Consider the following 14,587-nt stretch of genomic DNA (forward strand, 5'->3'; position numbering starts at 1 on the left):
GATACGCACACAGCCACACATTTACTCTAAGTATTACAATTTAATGCTATTATTTACTCCAAAATAGTTTTTAAAAATTGTTTTATGTTTTTCATTGTATGACAACTTTAGTTACTTTGAGGATTAATAATTTGCATATAAATCATAATCAACATAAAAAAATATGATACATTGCTTACTTTGATAAATATAAATAATGCATCCGTAATGATAATCCAATAATAAATAATACTGACTGGAGCCATTCTTCTACCTTGAATGTTTACCTTGAGGTACTCTGCCTTTGTCCTCTGCGCTCATAATTGTATACTTCACCTTTTTTTTTTATAACCCGTTTACAATGTCCTCTGTGCTCCTCCCTCCCCATCACTGTGTTTCAACATCTCACCTCCATTTACCTTCCGTCCAGCTCGCAAGATGATCTTCAAGAGCTTTAGGGAGTACCTGGCCTGGCTGTACTACCAGTACCTGCTCATCACCGGCATCTACGTGCTGGAGCCCTGGGAAAAGTCCATCTTCAGCTCCATCCTCTTCTCCGCCATCGCCATGGCGATCTACACCTCGTATGTCTTTGTGCCCATTCACGTGCGACTCGCACTGGAGTTTTTCTCTGGGATCTCCGGCGTCCAGCCTGAGAGCACCGTGGCACGAATGACCTAAAAGATGGAGAGAATTTGGAGGAAAAAGAAGCAGCGACAGGTTGGATGACCTTGAGACTCTCTTTACACCACGGTCCATCACCGCTGCTCATCAAGACTGAAAACATGCATGTCTTAAGGAGATGATCTGGAAATCCGAGCCTCTTCATCTTATTTACATCCCAACACCTGTGGGCTTACCCCCGGCATTAGACACACCACTGTACATCACGTTCACTCCCTCGCGGTGACATGTTGTTGTTTTACTCTTTCTGCCCACATGTCCTGCTTACCACCTCTGGTTTTTTGCATGATGGGGTCATACATGGGTTGCACATTTGCATGCTCGCCTGAACAGAAAATCAGAATTGAAGCAGCAGACAATAAAACCCTGGATCTCATAGCACAATACAACTTGAGAGGGTCTTTTGGTAGACCCTCCCTGACTGGTTAATATACCCACGTCTTTTAAACCCCACGTTTGGGTTATTTATCAGACTTTGCCTAATGTCTGTTTTTTATTCGTGCACTGAATTCACTCTGCTGTCTTATAAGTGTCTGCATTCAGAGTAGGCACTTTCTGGATTATTTAATGACCTTAAAAGCTGATCTATCAAGGGAGAGTTCTAGAGAAGCCAAAGCATGCAATGAATCTGAAAAGGGTCACGATCAGGGATCTGGGATGCAGTTGTGGAATTTACTGATCCACAGATTAAAGTGAGGAATAAAAGAAAATAATGGCACATCCCTCTGTTTACTTCCTTTTTTTGAACCGTTGGTATGTGTGTGTGCTCAGCATGAGCACATATTAATCCAGCACACCTTGGTGTGTCAGGCTTGGCTTTGGTACTGATGTGGCTTTTCTTCATCGACAGCCTCTGAGCTCAAAGCACAACTGTTTTCTGTTTGTCTGACTGGCCAAAAGCAAAAATGTGTCTTCCTCACCTATAGTTGACCTATGGAGATGAACCGGAGAGGGAAAGAGTCGTCGTTGTGCTGGTTATTGCATTTAGCTGTGTGCTTGAGATCATCTCTGAATATTTGTACTTTGGACCAGGGGCACAGTTGATTACAGTCCAATCATGATCCCCTTTATTTATACTTTGTTATATATTTATATACGCTGGTAAATGCTTGGCTGGTTACAATGTCTCACCAAACTTTTCATGAATATGTATATATGTGCTCTCTTGTGGCCATAAATAACGCATCATTTGTTCTTTGTTTGTCCACTGAAGAGGGCTTTTATATTGTCCCCAGTTTGTGTCATTTCATTTATTCCTTAGTAGTTGTGGTAAACTCAGATATCTCCTGTACTTGTTTGAAGAGCTCTGTGAGAGGCTTCACCTAAATGAATGTCATTTATACGATAGCAACACTCCACAGCAATGTTCAAAAAATAAAGACGTCTGAAGATACTTGGGTAGCGGTTGTCTTTCTCGTCCTAGTTTTTGAAATTGTATTTCAATATCTGTGCAAAATGGTTTGAAATATGAATTCGCTCAGCATATTAATCTGTTATGTTTTCCCTACAATCAAGCAGAGCAGTTACTTTCAAATGCAGGAACACGCTAAGCAGAGGCGTATGAGTCTCACATCCCTGACACAATTGACTGTACCACATGAAGTGATTTCACACAATAAGAGGCAGAGCCACCAAACCAGCTCTCCAGGGGCCGTGCACGAATGAATAGCTTTCCCTTCTGGAGACACAAGGCAAGCTACCGATGCCCACACAGCTGTGTTTACCTCCAGCCGACCATGCCACAGGCAGCATTTCAATGTTCAATTGTTTGAACTAAATCTGCTTTCAAGACTTTCTGGTAGAATCGTGGGAAAACAAATATCCTCAATATGGATCGTTGATGAGGGAGCAGGACATTGTTATCAGTTCAGTGACTTGCCAGGTAATATGTTTGTACCTTGTGCAACTCCAAATGTTAGTTTTTTTCCCTTCGCTGCAACACCGTCAGTTCTGAACCTCCGCACCTGAACTCCTTCCACAAGCCTGCTGGAGCCCTCTGGTTTCATTCATTCCTCTTCTTTCTTTCCCTTCACTTCTTTTCCGGACCTTTTATTTGATCTTCACTCATTTTCTTTCCTTTTAATTTTCTTCCCTCCATTCGTCCGTGCTATATCCACTTTTCTTTAATTTTCCTTCACCTCATATCTCCTCTTATCAAATATTCAAACATCGTGCCTCTGCCTCCGGGTCTCCTGTTTACACTTTACATATATGTTGATTTGTATCCCATGAAGGTAGAAACCAGAGGTTATCTCCATAAAGACGAGCTTTAAAGAGATTATTTATGTTGTGTTTAGACCGTTCCTCCCAAAAAATACTGCCAACGCAACCAGGTTTCAGTTTTCAAGGAAACTCCAGAAACTGTTGAAATATTAATAGTTTAATACATCTAAATAAATACATTTGATAACTTATTCAACACATTTAGTCTCTCTCTCTCTCTCTCTCGTCCTGAACAGCCTGCCACCATACACACTACTGTTCAGTTCTACCTACATGTGTGCCATGTTTCCATGGTAATAACCTCAGACTACTGTTTAGCCTTCTATTTTTATAATTCACTTATTCTTTTCTGGTCTCTAATGAAACAGAATATGCTTTCATATCATTTTTCTTCAAATGAAATTGCTTTTATCTCCCATCTGTGTCACTAAATATTGAGTCCTTTCTACGTTGAGAGTCTCAAGTGCATATTATATTCTAAATAAACTCACATGCTCAGACACAAACTGTTTTCATTCAGTCACTTGTAATATTTTGTTTTCTTTACAGGGCCAATTAGTTTAATTGTCATGTTATTATCTGCTATGTGGGGGCAACAAAATCAATTTCATTTGCCATCTGGAGATTGCAAATTCTAAAAGCAAAGACTTATATTAGCTGACACATGTAAATATTGTTGCTCATGCAGGATCTTTGCGGTTAAACCAAGTCTGCCACCAAGTGGTCAAGTAGAAAAATACTCTTTTGTTCACGGGTCTCATTCGTTGCAAAAGTCAAGTTCAGTACGCACTCTATAACTCGTAATTATGATATGATATTCCTTTATTTGTCCCACAGTGGGGAAATTTCAAAACCACAACAATGACACTTACGATACAATGTGGAAGATGAAGTATTCCTCAATTGATTTGAAAGATTCTTATAAAAACACCCACAGAAAGAATGTGTGCATGTATAAGTGTACCATGAGAAATGAATTTATTAAATAATAAAACAGCTTTGCATAGGTGAATGTTATGTGTGGGAATTTGATTTTGTTTTCTATGAACAATACAGTAATGATGTTACAAAATAAATGTCTATATACTATACTACAACTTTTTTCACTACTTTTTTTGACATACTACTCTAAATCTTTACGACAAACCAAACTATGACTTCTATACTCGTACTCTTTTTATATTGTATAAAATAAATGGTGGTTTAGTGGTTAGCCCTGTTCCCTACAATATTCCAACACATGTCATAGTATAGTGTGTCATTAACTGTGTATGACTTGTAGCATGTTCGTTAGAGCATTGGAGGTGCTAATGGGCGTATTTTGTTATCTTTTTACTGAGCCAGATGAGCAGTTCCTCTTGTTTCTGCTAGGCTAGGCTAAACTAGTCTGCTGGCTGTAGCTTCAGTTAAATATGTAAATGGTATAAATCTTTTCATCTCCCTCTCTGGAAGAATAATGAAAAACTATTGCTTTAAAGCTACAATGCCCTCATTAGTATAAGAAACACATTTCCTTTAAATAGAAAATGTCTAAATAAGATAAGATTTAACTTTATCAACGAGAAATTATCAACAGAAAACACAATACGGTTTTCCATAAATGCAAAAATACGGCGCCAAACTTTGATCATCAGAGAGGCGAGTAGAGGCTCGAGAAAGTGGGGTTGACTACATGAGATGTATCTTCCCTGCCAGAAGATCTCCTGCCAAAGTCATAAACTGCTAATTATGCAGGATCTAGATTTCCTTCGATAAAATCCCACAATAAAGAACAAAACACTGTCTCTGGCCTTGATAGCGCCGGAGGAACCTAGAGTGACTAGTTGCTGTGTTAGTTACGAAACACGTCTCGTTGTCTCCCTCTCACCCTCTCTCTATACATTCACTGCAGCTTGAAGAAGGAATGAATAGGCTTAATGTAAGGCAATACACCCACACCCGAGTCATCTTGCGCGCTCTCTCTCTGCTCGGTTGCATCCCATGCTCCATAGTGTGTGTGTGTGTGTGTGTGTGTGTGTGTGTGTGTGTGTGTGTGGATGGAGGCTGAGGGCAGGGCTGGTGCCCGTGTTACATGAACGAACAGGTGAGCGGCGCCTGGGTCCTCTGTGACCAGTGGGCCACCGTAAGCTGACCGCGGCTGTTTTGTGTACCCTCAATGGAGCGGAGAGACAACGGGGTCGAGGTCGGCCATGGAGAACCCCAGAGGAACCCCTCTCTCAGGACTCGGCTGCGTCTCTTACACTCCCTCAGTTTGTCTCTAACGGAGGGGCAAGTCAGGGACACTTCACCTGAGCTGCTGCGATAGGAGGGAAGAAGTAAAGAAAAGTATACGCGAGAAGATTAAAAAAATGGTTTAAATAAACACGATCGTCTCTTATTTAGGAGCCCCCGTCCCACCATCACCCCTCTCTGTTTCCTCAATTTAATTTCCCTCCTTCCTGCTCACTCATAGCTGGTCATAGATCCCTCTGAGGATGTGAGGTATTTGACAACTGAGGCATGTCCACTGCTCAAACATTCATTCGCTGACCAGTCGAGAGTTTCGAGGACACAGCTACCAGAAAAACACTTTTCCACAAAAGCCTGATGATATCCTGTTCCACCCAAAGAATGAATCATTGTCCAGCAACACAGCTTGAATCATAGAATAGACACTTTTATTAATCCCCAAGGGGAAATTAGTTCTCTGCATTTAACCCATCCTTAGTTATTAAGGAGCAGTGGGCTGCGGTGAAGCGCCCGGGAAGCAACTGGGGGTTCAGTGCCTTGCTCAAGGACACTTCAACTTGCAACTAATGGGGAGAGCGGGGATCGAACCCACAACCCTGCGGTTGCAGGACAGCCCTCTTACCCCACTGAGCTAAAGCCGCCCCAAATAGTTAGCAAATATAGCTGCCAGCAGTCTCGGGGGCTCGCGCAGAAAGTCGGTCACAGTGTAGATACGCTGGTTCCTTTGACAAGCAGCTCGGGTTTAGCAACTGTCAAGTGAGGAGATTATCAGTGCTCTTAAAGCTTTCTTCTGGATTTCACAAAGTACCAGAAGTTTGTAAGTACTCTGTGTTGCATGCCAGTTTGCAGACCTCGTAGTGAAACATTAGTAATTCATTTCTACAGATATTGCAATCTTGGTGTCAAACTTGCAACTGAGTGGCACCACATGTAAACGATCTGTAATAACGCAGAATACGGTCTAAACTTAGGCGTGGAAAAAAAAAGGCTGCCGTCGTGCCCTGACCCTTTGTCAAAGACCCCTCTTGGCTTTGTCCCAGCATAAAAAGCCTGGGTAGTCGGTTGGATGTTGGAGGAATGCCTCCCATATCGTATGACCCATTGCCCCACGGCCTTTGCTCCTCGCCTAGCTCGCAGCGAGGCGGTGCTCCCGGCGGCTGCTGTATCCCGTGTCACAAAAGCACCTTTCTACACAACAGGGGTACAGAGAACGGGCCACAGCACAGTGGTTCTCCTTGGGTCGGCTCCAGGCCGCCAGTTTGATTTCAGACCTCCCCCTGTGATTACAGCAAACACCCTCATTGGTGGGGATGTTCTTTCACCCAAGCCTCACGGAGATATCAGAAAGTCCTGGAGCTCCTAGGGCTGCCTCCAAGCCACCGCTAGAGAGGATAAATGACCATTCCACTTATGCATAACTGGGTAAGTCTTATCCGTTCTGCTGAATTTCTAATTTTGCACAGAAAGTTGAATCTCAGTATGACGGGTTTATCTATTGCAATTATTGCTGTATGTGTATAGCATGGCATATCTAGGTTGAGGAGCTTACTGACCTTAATGCAAATGATGTAGATGCTGGTTTCCATTGCAGTTAAACATTGTAACAGCGGAATTTACTGATAAACATCAGCTTTGAATGGTCAAACTGCAGACTCACAGAGTATACCTGACATCGGCAGGGTCGGAAATGTTCAAGTGCTTCATTCGCAATAGTAGAAGCGACATTGAGAATAATAGTAGATTCAATTCAATTCAGTTTTTTTATATAGCTCAATATCGCTCAGAGGGCTTTACAATCTGTACACATACGACATCCCAGGACCTCACATCGGATCAGGAAAAACTCCCAAAGATGAGAGGAGAGATGGCTTGGTGCTGTGTGAGTGTTTTGCAACAGTAAACTGCTGATGAGCGTGTGCTATTCTTTGTAACCTCTCGTCTTTATCGTGGCATGACAATGAAATGAGAGCAAATAAACATAAGAAAAGAGCCTTTAAACTAATCTGTTCTCAGATCCCAGTCAACCATGAGGATCATCTCCTGTCAGTCAACCCTTGTGGCTGTCATTGTGGTCACACTCACTGTGGTGTCCTACGCTGATGCCAAGACTACACAGAAGCCGAAGTACCAGTACACCAAGAAGCCCCTCCCTCAAATCCCAGTGCACAGCCCTGTTACCACCAGCATGCCCAAGTCTCTGAAGACAGTGCCGAGTGCAGACCCTGTGAAGCCCCTCCTGCGGCCCACCACAGAGAGGACCACCTATCCAAAGCACATCTATCCGCAGTACCACACAGAGGGCACCGAGCCCCCTGGTGCTGGTCCTGACAATTACACTCTGGACTACGGCGAGTGCTACTTCAACTTCTGTGAGTGCTGCCCACCTGAGAGAGGCCCCAGGGGGCCAAAGGGAGACAGAGGCCTGGAAGGTAAACAACAAAAAAACACTCACTGATAAAGTGCCATGAAGAAAAAAAAGTATTTTTTATTTAATTGTGTAATACGTTTGTATGTTCGCTGACAGCATTTTGAACTTTGCCTGTGTTTGCTTCCAAGGGCCACCAGGTGATAGAGGCCGTACAGGAGCTGCTGCTTTACCTGGCCAACCGGGATTCAGTGGCCCTATGGGGCTGAGAGGAGACAAAGGCGAGTATTAATATGGTTACGTACACATTTTAAAATCCTACATAAATATTACAAATATGTGAGTTGTTTCATCATACATCACAAGGCCATTATGAAACAATAGGCCCCCGAGCACAACACATACTGTCAAGGGGCCCATCAAAAGAAAGTGATTCCGTATACTCTTGTCATTCTTCACGTATTTACACGTATTTGTTAAAGAAAATCTTTATGTTGCATATTGTCCATTGATTAATTTCTCAGGGGAGAAAGGGGACAAGGGAAGCAGTGGGACAGGCGGTCCACCAGGAGGCTCAGGGAAATCAGGACAAAAAGGTGCAAACTTCTTCTGATTGTTGAATGGTTTGATATCGTCTCCAGACGTTCAACAGTTCTGACACAGTTGTCTTTACCTTGCAAGGTGATGCTGGCTCAAAAGCTGAGAAAGGTGAAACAGGGTTGCCAGGTGTCAAAGGTGATGGTGCGGCGAAAGGGGAACGTGGCCAGAATGGGACCGCTGGTGACAAAGGAGAACCAGGAGCAGAGGGGCCAGCTGGACCCCCAGGAGCTGCCGTTCAGACAGGTCCGAGAGGAGACAAGGGGGCCAGGGGGGAGTGTGGCACTTTTGGAGAGAGAGGACCGAAAGGCGACCGAGGGGATACGGGATCTCCCGGCATTCCGGGAGGGATGGGCATTCCAGGAATGAACGGCAAGCATGGCTCCCCGGGTCCTGTGGGCGTCCGTGGGGATCAGGGACCTTCAGGACCGCAAGGGGAACCAGGGATTCGCGGACCTCAGGGACCACAAGGCTTAAGGGGGACGCTTGGGCCGAAGGGGGACAGAGGTTTCCACGGGAAGAGAGGCGAGCGGGGCAACCGCGGAGTCAAAGGATCGAGGGGATCGGAGGTTCTCCAGCGGCGCTCAGGCTTCAGCGTCGGCATCTCTCCAAGAAGGTCCTACCCTCCCTCTGGCTTGCCGATCCGCTTCGACAAAGTCTTCTACAACCAGGAGAACCACTTCAACGCCACTTCCAACAGCTTCACATGCGTCCACGCCGGGGTTTACGTCTTCTCCTTCCACATCACTGTGCGCAATCAGCCTCTGCGCGCCACGCTGGTCGTGAACGGGTCACGGCGGGTGAGGACGCGGGACTCTCTGTACGGTCAAGACATCGACCAGGCGTCCTCGCTCGTGCTGCTGCAGCTGGCGGTGGGCGATCAGGTGTGGATGGAAACGCTCAGAGACTGGAACGGGGCGTACGCCAGCAGTGAGGATGACAGCATCTTCTCCGGGTTCCTGCTTTACTCAGACACAGTCTGATCCTCGGCTGGAAACGTCTTTCACGGGACTGTTCAAGGGGGAAATACTCGAGTGCTACTCCACTCGTTACTTATGAACTGCTCAAAACGTGTACAGCACACAACGTATGAAACTTTCAAAGACTGGCAATATCAAGATCATGTTATTGTACTATATTATCACATTATATTACCTGTTATTTCTGAATAAAAATAAAAGTCTTGTTTGCTGATGGTATATTTATTCACACCGTTTCCATCCACTCAACCCTCCACAGGTATATGAACATGTATCCTCATATAGATGCAGGTAAATGATCCACAAGAAGAGGTCAATTGGGGCACATTGCTACCCAGATATCCAGCAAGAGAAGAAGTCATTGGAAATATTACAATATGAGCAGATATGCAAAATGACAAAGATTCAATGATGTGATTAAACTTATACTTAGATTTATTTTTCTTCTGGACTTCTCCAAGCCCTGCACAGTGTTCCTGAACCATATACGTTGCATGAAGTGTTGATTGATAGTCTATCTGTAGTTGTGCCCTCATTAAATGGCATGACCACACGTCACAAGGAAGTTCCTTCATCACTTGAGTCTTATTTGTTCCTGTCTTCTATCTCTTTGTTTACTGTTGTCGTGGTCACACTTTTGCTTTCTGTTAATCTACACTTTTACTGATGGCCATCTACCGCATTGCAAAAACTGAAACATACACATGTATGATGTATGTAATAATCATTATGTAAATTGACTGCCAATATACAAACACTTATAATATGTAAACAGTATTGCTTTACAACACGGTTGTAAAAAGTGTTATTTGAAAATAAAATACAGTAGAATATAGAGTGGAATGCTTTCTTTAATTGAACCAGTGTGGCATTAGTTATTAATCCCCAACAGTACTGATCCAATTTGTTTTGTACAGATGATATCATGAAGCTGACACTTGGTAATATGCTAAGTTAATACAAAATGAATAATATAAAAAGCCTGCACTGAGAGCCCAATGTGTATAATTGATTTCAGATGCACATTATTATTCTGATTAAGTAAGATTAATTTCTGCGAGTCTAGAATGATAATGTTTTACTATAGGAAGGTGTCCTATGGAGAGTCACCTGATTCTCCAGACATGTCACCTGATTCTCCAGACATGTCACCTGATTCTCCAGACATGTCACCTGATTCTCCAGACATGTCACCTGATTCTTCAGACATGTCACCTAATTCTCCAGACATGCCACCTGATGCCATAGAAATACCTAAAGGAGCCACGGTTTGCTTAGGAGCCTGATGAGGTGAGGGCCGGGCTGCAGTTAGCTCAGCAGTAGTAGACAGGAAGAGGTCCGGGGATGAGATTCTGGGACTTAAATGCCATGGAGAGCTGGGATGAACAGGAATTATTGTTTGTGATCCTATTGGGTCAGAAACAATTTGATCTCAGAGGTTTTCACAGTTTTAAGAAATTTAAGGAAAAAGATTCAAGTTTAAACTTAGTCGAGAACACAGCAGGTAATGTTTAAGTACCTGTCACTTGTCCAAAGGATTTGGGTTCACTCCCCCTGGAGAGACCCAACTTAGGCACAGTGGCCTTGCAGCTGTACTGGCCTGGAGTCCAACTGACCAGATCATGGTTCACAGACTTTGCTGTTCCCAGTCGGTGGCCATTCTTGTAGAAAAAGAAATGTATTGGAGGGGCAGGAGCACGGACGTTGTATTGGAGGTGGCAGACGAGCTTCATCTTATTGACTGAAATCAGGCCATTGTCTGCAACAATCTCCAAAAATGGCTGCGACAGAAGCTCTAGATAGAGCCACGAAGAAAGAAACATCAATGAAACATTCAAATACTGTGATAAATCCTACTCATATAGGAATATTTTGACATTTTGGTAAATTATTCACTTTCTTGCTAAGAATTAGATGAGAAAATGTATGCAGCTCTCACATCTGAACAAAATATCAATCACTTTTTAAAAATCTATTTAATTTACCTTAAGCTAAGCTAAAATAAACTAAATAAACTAAGCTAAGCTAAAGTAAATAAACTAAGCTAAACTAAGCTATGCTAAACCAAATAAACTAAGCTAAACTAAACTAAACTAAACTAAACGGCTGCTTGCTTAGCAGTCAGTGTAGGTATGAGATAACAATATGTGGTTGCAGGGCCAGTGGATTCTCAAAATAAAGACAGCTCACAACCACAAATGACCTTTTTATACTTGAGCTTTTGTCCAATATAAAACCTGTTAATTTGTGATCTTCAGAGTTGCAGGCAGTAAAAAGCTTAGCTGTAGCTACATATTGAACAGAAAGATATGAGATCTCATCTTCACGAGAAAGTGAATAAGAGATATTTCAACGTCTAATATGGAACCCAGTATATAAACTTACCTGAGACTTGAACTGAAGCGGCAACTGAAATGACAGAGTGCGTACGCCTGTTTGCGTCCCAGGACGCCCGACAAGAATACATTCCTTGGTCCTCGAGGGTCACGTTGGTCAGGTAGAAATGTGGGTTGAGGCCATTTTGTCTGATAACTTCAAAGCCATCTTTGTACAGACTCAGCTCGTGACGTTGAGGTGTGAATCGGATGCGACACGTGACCTTCAAGGTCTCTCCAACGAGGCTGGGATAAGGTGGGACTTGCAGGATAGCCCATCCTCCTGAATAAAGATTACAGAGAAGAAAGTTGTACTGAACATATGTAGCATTCCATAGCATATTATGGTCTTGTGTTGACATTCGCAGTAATGAAACAGGCCAATGGCAGCGTGTCATAGCAGAAGTAGGAAAAAGAGGAAGAACGGGGCCTGACAGTCAAAGAGATTTCTCTGGAAAAAATACTTTAAAAAAAGATCTTACCATCCACATTGATCTCCAAAGGTATACTTTGGAGGGTGCGTATTTGTCCAATTATTGTATCTCTCACACCCTGGCAGTAAAATTTCCCACTCTCTTGAACCTTGGTTTTCCACAGAAAGAGGTGCTCTCCGGACTGTGGGAGCTGTTCGGATCCTTTGAACCACAGGCAATGCCAGGAGAACTTGTGGACATCAGGAATGCTGCATTTCAGCTGCACACTCTCTCCAGAGAAGATCCTTGAATCCCCTGACGCCACCTCCACTACAGCTCTGAACGAGGTCTCGCGGGAAACTATGGAAACAAACGCATGTGGGTTTGCTTGGGGAGAATATCCCCAAATAATCGAAATCATCTCTTGACCTGCGGTGATGGGATTATTAATGTTTATGTTCAATTCATCTAATGCCACCTGCTCAGCTGAAATAGCAGCTGGCCTATTGATGAAATAGTACAGTATAGATTATGCGAACAAATGTTAACACTTTGTTATACAAAGTTGTTGAATATCTAGAATTTAAAGATCAGAATATTTGGTACATACATTCAGATACTACGAGCCGTGGTAGTGTTGAAAGAACTGAAAAGGAAAAAAAACATGTATGAAATAAATTAGTTGATAACATTTTGAAGACGATGTTTAATTTGTGAGCCGTTTTAATTAATTGAAGAAAACTCACCGAGCAGATAAATTACAGTGTCCATTTTCAAAGCGTGGAAGAAACAGACTGAAGGAGATTCTTTTATTTCTCATGGGGAGGGAAGTGAGAATGATGTTTTTCTTCTGAGCTTTGACTCATCACGGAGGATATCCCCTTTTATAACGCTTTCTTTTCTGACACAATCTTATTTTTCATTTTGAAGTGTAAGCATACTTTTCCGGGAACCATCAGGGAACAACAACGTTACCAAGAAGGGAAGAATACATACACAGATCAGGAGGTCATCATATGGAATAAATTGATGACTTTTCTTCCTTCTTACTTGTTGTCCTGGAGTTAATCCGAAGTCTATCTCAAGCTTGGAAAATTCTTCAGAAAAACACGGGGAAGTGAAAGTAACACACTCTTTTTCAGATTCAGACTTTTATTTGACATGTATATTATTCCAATTGAGAAATAAATATTTGAAGAATAATTTAAAAGTCACAATACATCGTGGCAATAAGGACTAAATGAATAGTCTCCAATGAGGTGGGACCATTGAATAAATCAATCTAAGAATATTCTAGTCATTAAGTCGTTTTTCTTTGGTGCTTCTTTTGTATTTGTTATTTTGTAACATTCATACTTAAAGTATACATTTTTCAAAGTCCAAACTTAAGATTTTGTCTTTTTATTGTTCACAGACAGCAACAATAATAGTAACAGAGAGAAATGCATACTAAAACTGTCACTTTAAAAGGAAACTAACTCAAAAGTACTGTAGTGAATTTGTATTTTTATTCTTTGTTGGATTTATTTTCTTTCAAGAGGTTCTTAGGATCAGCTTCCTACTGAATCTTTCATTGTATTTAGGTTTTTATTCTTGTTTATACAGAAAATCTAAAATGACTAAATAAATTGACAAACACTTAGTTTGCAAAAGCCTAGACCGATGGTGAAATGGAAAAATGTGAGCACACAGTGGGGAAATAGCTTAATGAATTCCAGAAATGTTATATTCTGTTAAACTTTTACACTTCCTTTTCATTTCTCCACCATGATACATGACTCATTATGTTAGACTAACTTACTAAATCCCGTCATGTCAATTCACATTAGTACACGTGTATTTTACATGTTTCTTCTTATTCATCATCTTCATCATACACATTCATGGAGGCATATACAACAGTACTGCCCCAATAACTTACATATAAATAAGACAGTATTGAGTTACTTTCTCCCATGTGATATAATAACTAACCTATATGGTTACAAAGGTGATGGCTTCGGCATACAGTGCAATATTAAGTTATTACAGCCATTTTTTAAGTTTGCACTAAAAGTCTTTTCTCAAACCAAAATTGGACAGCAACTGCTCACTTACTACGTGCTGCGAATAAGAATAAATGAAGATTAAGATATTGCAAGTCTTAACAAAACAGAAAACTCGCAAACATTCCTTTCACTACTTAAGTGCCAAAGACAAAGTTTAACAACACTTCTTTCACCAAATGTCCTTCCAACTGAATATAGACATTACTTCCCAAATCTACTTCTAAAAAAACAAGACCGTTAAATCAAAACAGAAGAAAAGTGCTTTAAAATATATCAAATCGGTTATGTCCTGTTGGTGAAGCAACCAGCCTGAGCAGTTAACCCCAAACACACGACCCTGACGGGACACGCGCAAGAATAGAAATTAATTGATGAAAACTTTATCGGTCATTATAATTCATGTATTCAAGCAATGTTGTTTTTAACAAGAGCACTACTGTAAATATTACAGGATTCATGCTCCCTATCCAAAATAATTGATAACTGCCACTCGATAGAAAAATAAAATCACTTTTGTAGATCCAGATTATGACTGGAGTGAGAGGTCTGGCATGAAAACAAGACCAAGGTATCCATATCTGGGAGGAGCTAATGACACACACACACACACACACACACACACACACACACACACACACACACACACACACACACACACACACACACACACACACACACACACACACACACACAC

At 42.0% G+C, this 14,587-nt stretch overlaps 3 protein-coding genes across 4 annotated transcripts; 2 read left to right on the top strand and 1 right to left on the bottom strand.

The window, feature by feature from the left end:
- Positions 1-379: 379 nt before the first annotated feature.
- Positions 380-1,362, top strand: sptssb (serine palmitoyltransferase, small subunit B). The gene has a single exon (XM_056441729.1). It carries the CDS (start codon positions 418-420, stop codon positions 658-660), a length of 243 nt encoding a protein of 80 aa, XP_056297704.1. The 5' UTR covers positions 380-417; the 3' UTR covers positions 661-1,362.
- Positions 1,363-7,019: 5,657 nt separating this feature from the next.
- Positions 7,020-7,647, top strand: otol1b (otolin 1b). Its single transcript, XM_056441321.1, has 2 exons — positions 7,020-7,544; positions 7,640-7,647. Exons 1-2 carry the CDS (start codon positions 7,142-7,144, stop codon positions 7,645-7,647), a joined length of 411 nt encoding a protein of 136 aa, XP_056297296.1. The 5' UTR covers positions 7,020-7,141.
- Positions 7,571-12,747, bottom strand: LOC130210567 (uncharacterized). Of its 2 annotated transcripts, XM_056440989.1 has the most exons (7): positions 12,592-12,747; positions 12,456-12,491; positions 11,915-12,205; positions 11,443-11,715; positions 10,577-10,852; positions 10,312-10,464; positions 7,571-7,745 (listed from the first exon to the last, which is right to left on the bottom strand). In XM_056440989.1, exons 1-7 carry the CDS (start codon positions 12,614-12,616, stop codon positions 7,738-7,740), a joined length of 1,062 nt encoding a protein of 353 aa, XP_056296964.1. In that variant the 5' UTR covers positions 12,617-12,747; the 3' UTR covers positions 7,571-7,737. The 2 variants fall into 2 exon arrangements, with proteins under 2 accessions (XP_056296964.1, XP_056296963.1); XM_056440988.1 differs by lacking the exon at positions 7,571-7,745 and having other exon boundaries at positions 9,891-10,464; positions 12,592-12,736.
- Between the last annotated feature and the right edge of the window lie 1,840 nt (positions 12,748-14,587).

Source organism: Pseudoliparis swirei, chromosome 20, assembly GCF_029220125.1.
Source record: "Pseudoliparis swirei isolate HS2019 ecotype Mariana Trench chromosome 20, NWPU_hadal_v1, whole genome shotgun sequence".
NCBI classification, from domain to species: Eukaryota; Metazoa; Chordata; class Actinopteri; order Perciformes; family Liparidae; genus Pseudoliparis; species Pseudoliparis swirei.

Excerpts from the sequence above, each read along its gene's own strand:
- LOC130210567 (XM_056440988.1), bottom strand. The coding sequence starts at position 12,616 with ATGGACACTGTAATTTATCTGCTCG. Across the intron at positions 12,492-12,591 it reads CACTGTAATTTATCTGCTCG|TTCTTTCAACACTACCACGG; the intron begins GTGAGTTTTCTT and ends TTTCCTTTTCAG. Across the intron at positions 11,716-11,914 it reads TTTGGAGATCAATGTGGATG|GAGGATGGGCTATCCTGCAA; the intron begins GTAAGATCTTTT and ends ATCTTTATTCAG.
- otol1b (XM_056441321.1), top strand. The coding sequence starts at position 7,142 with ATGAGGATCATCTCCTGTCAGTCAACCCTTGTGGCTGTCATTGTGGTC.
- sptssb (XM_056441729.1), top strand. The coding sequence starts at position 418 with ATGATCTTCAAGAGCTTTAGGGAGTACCTGGCCTGGCTGTACTACCAG.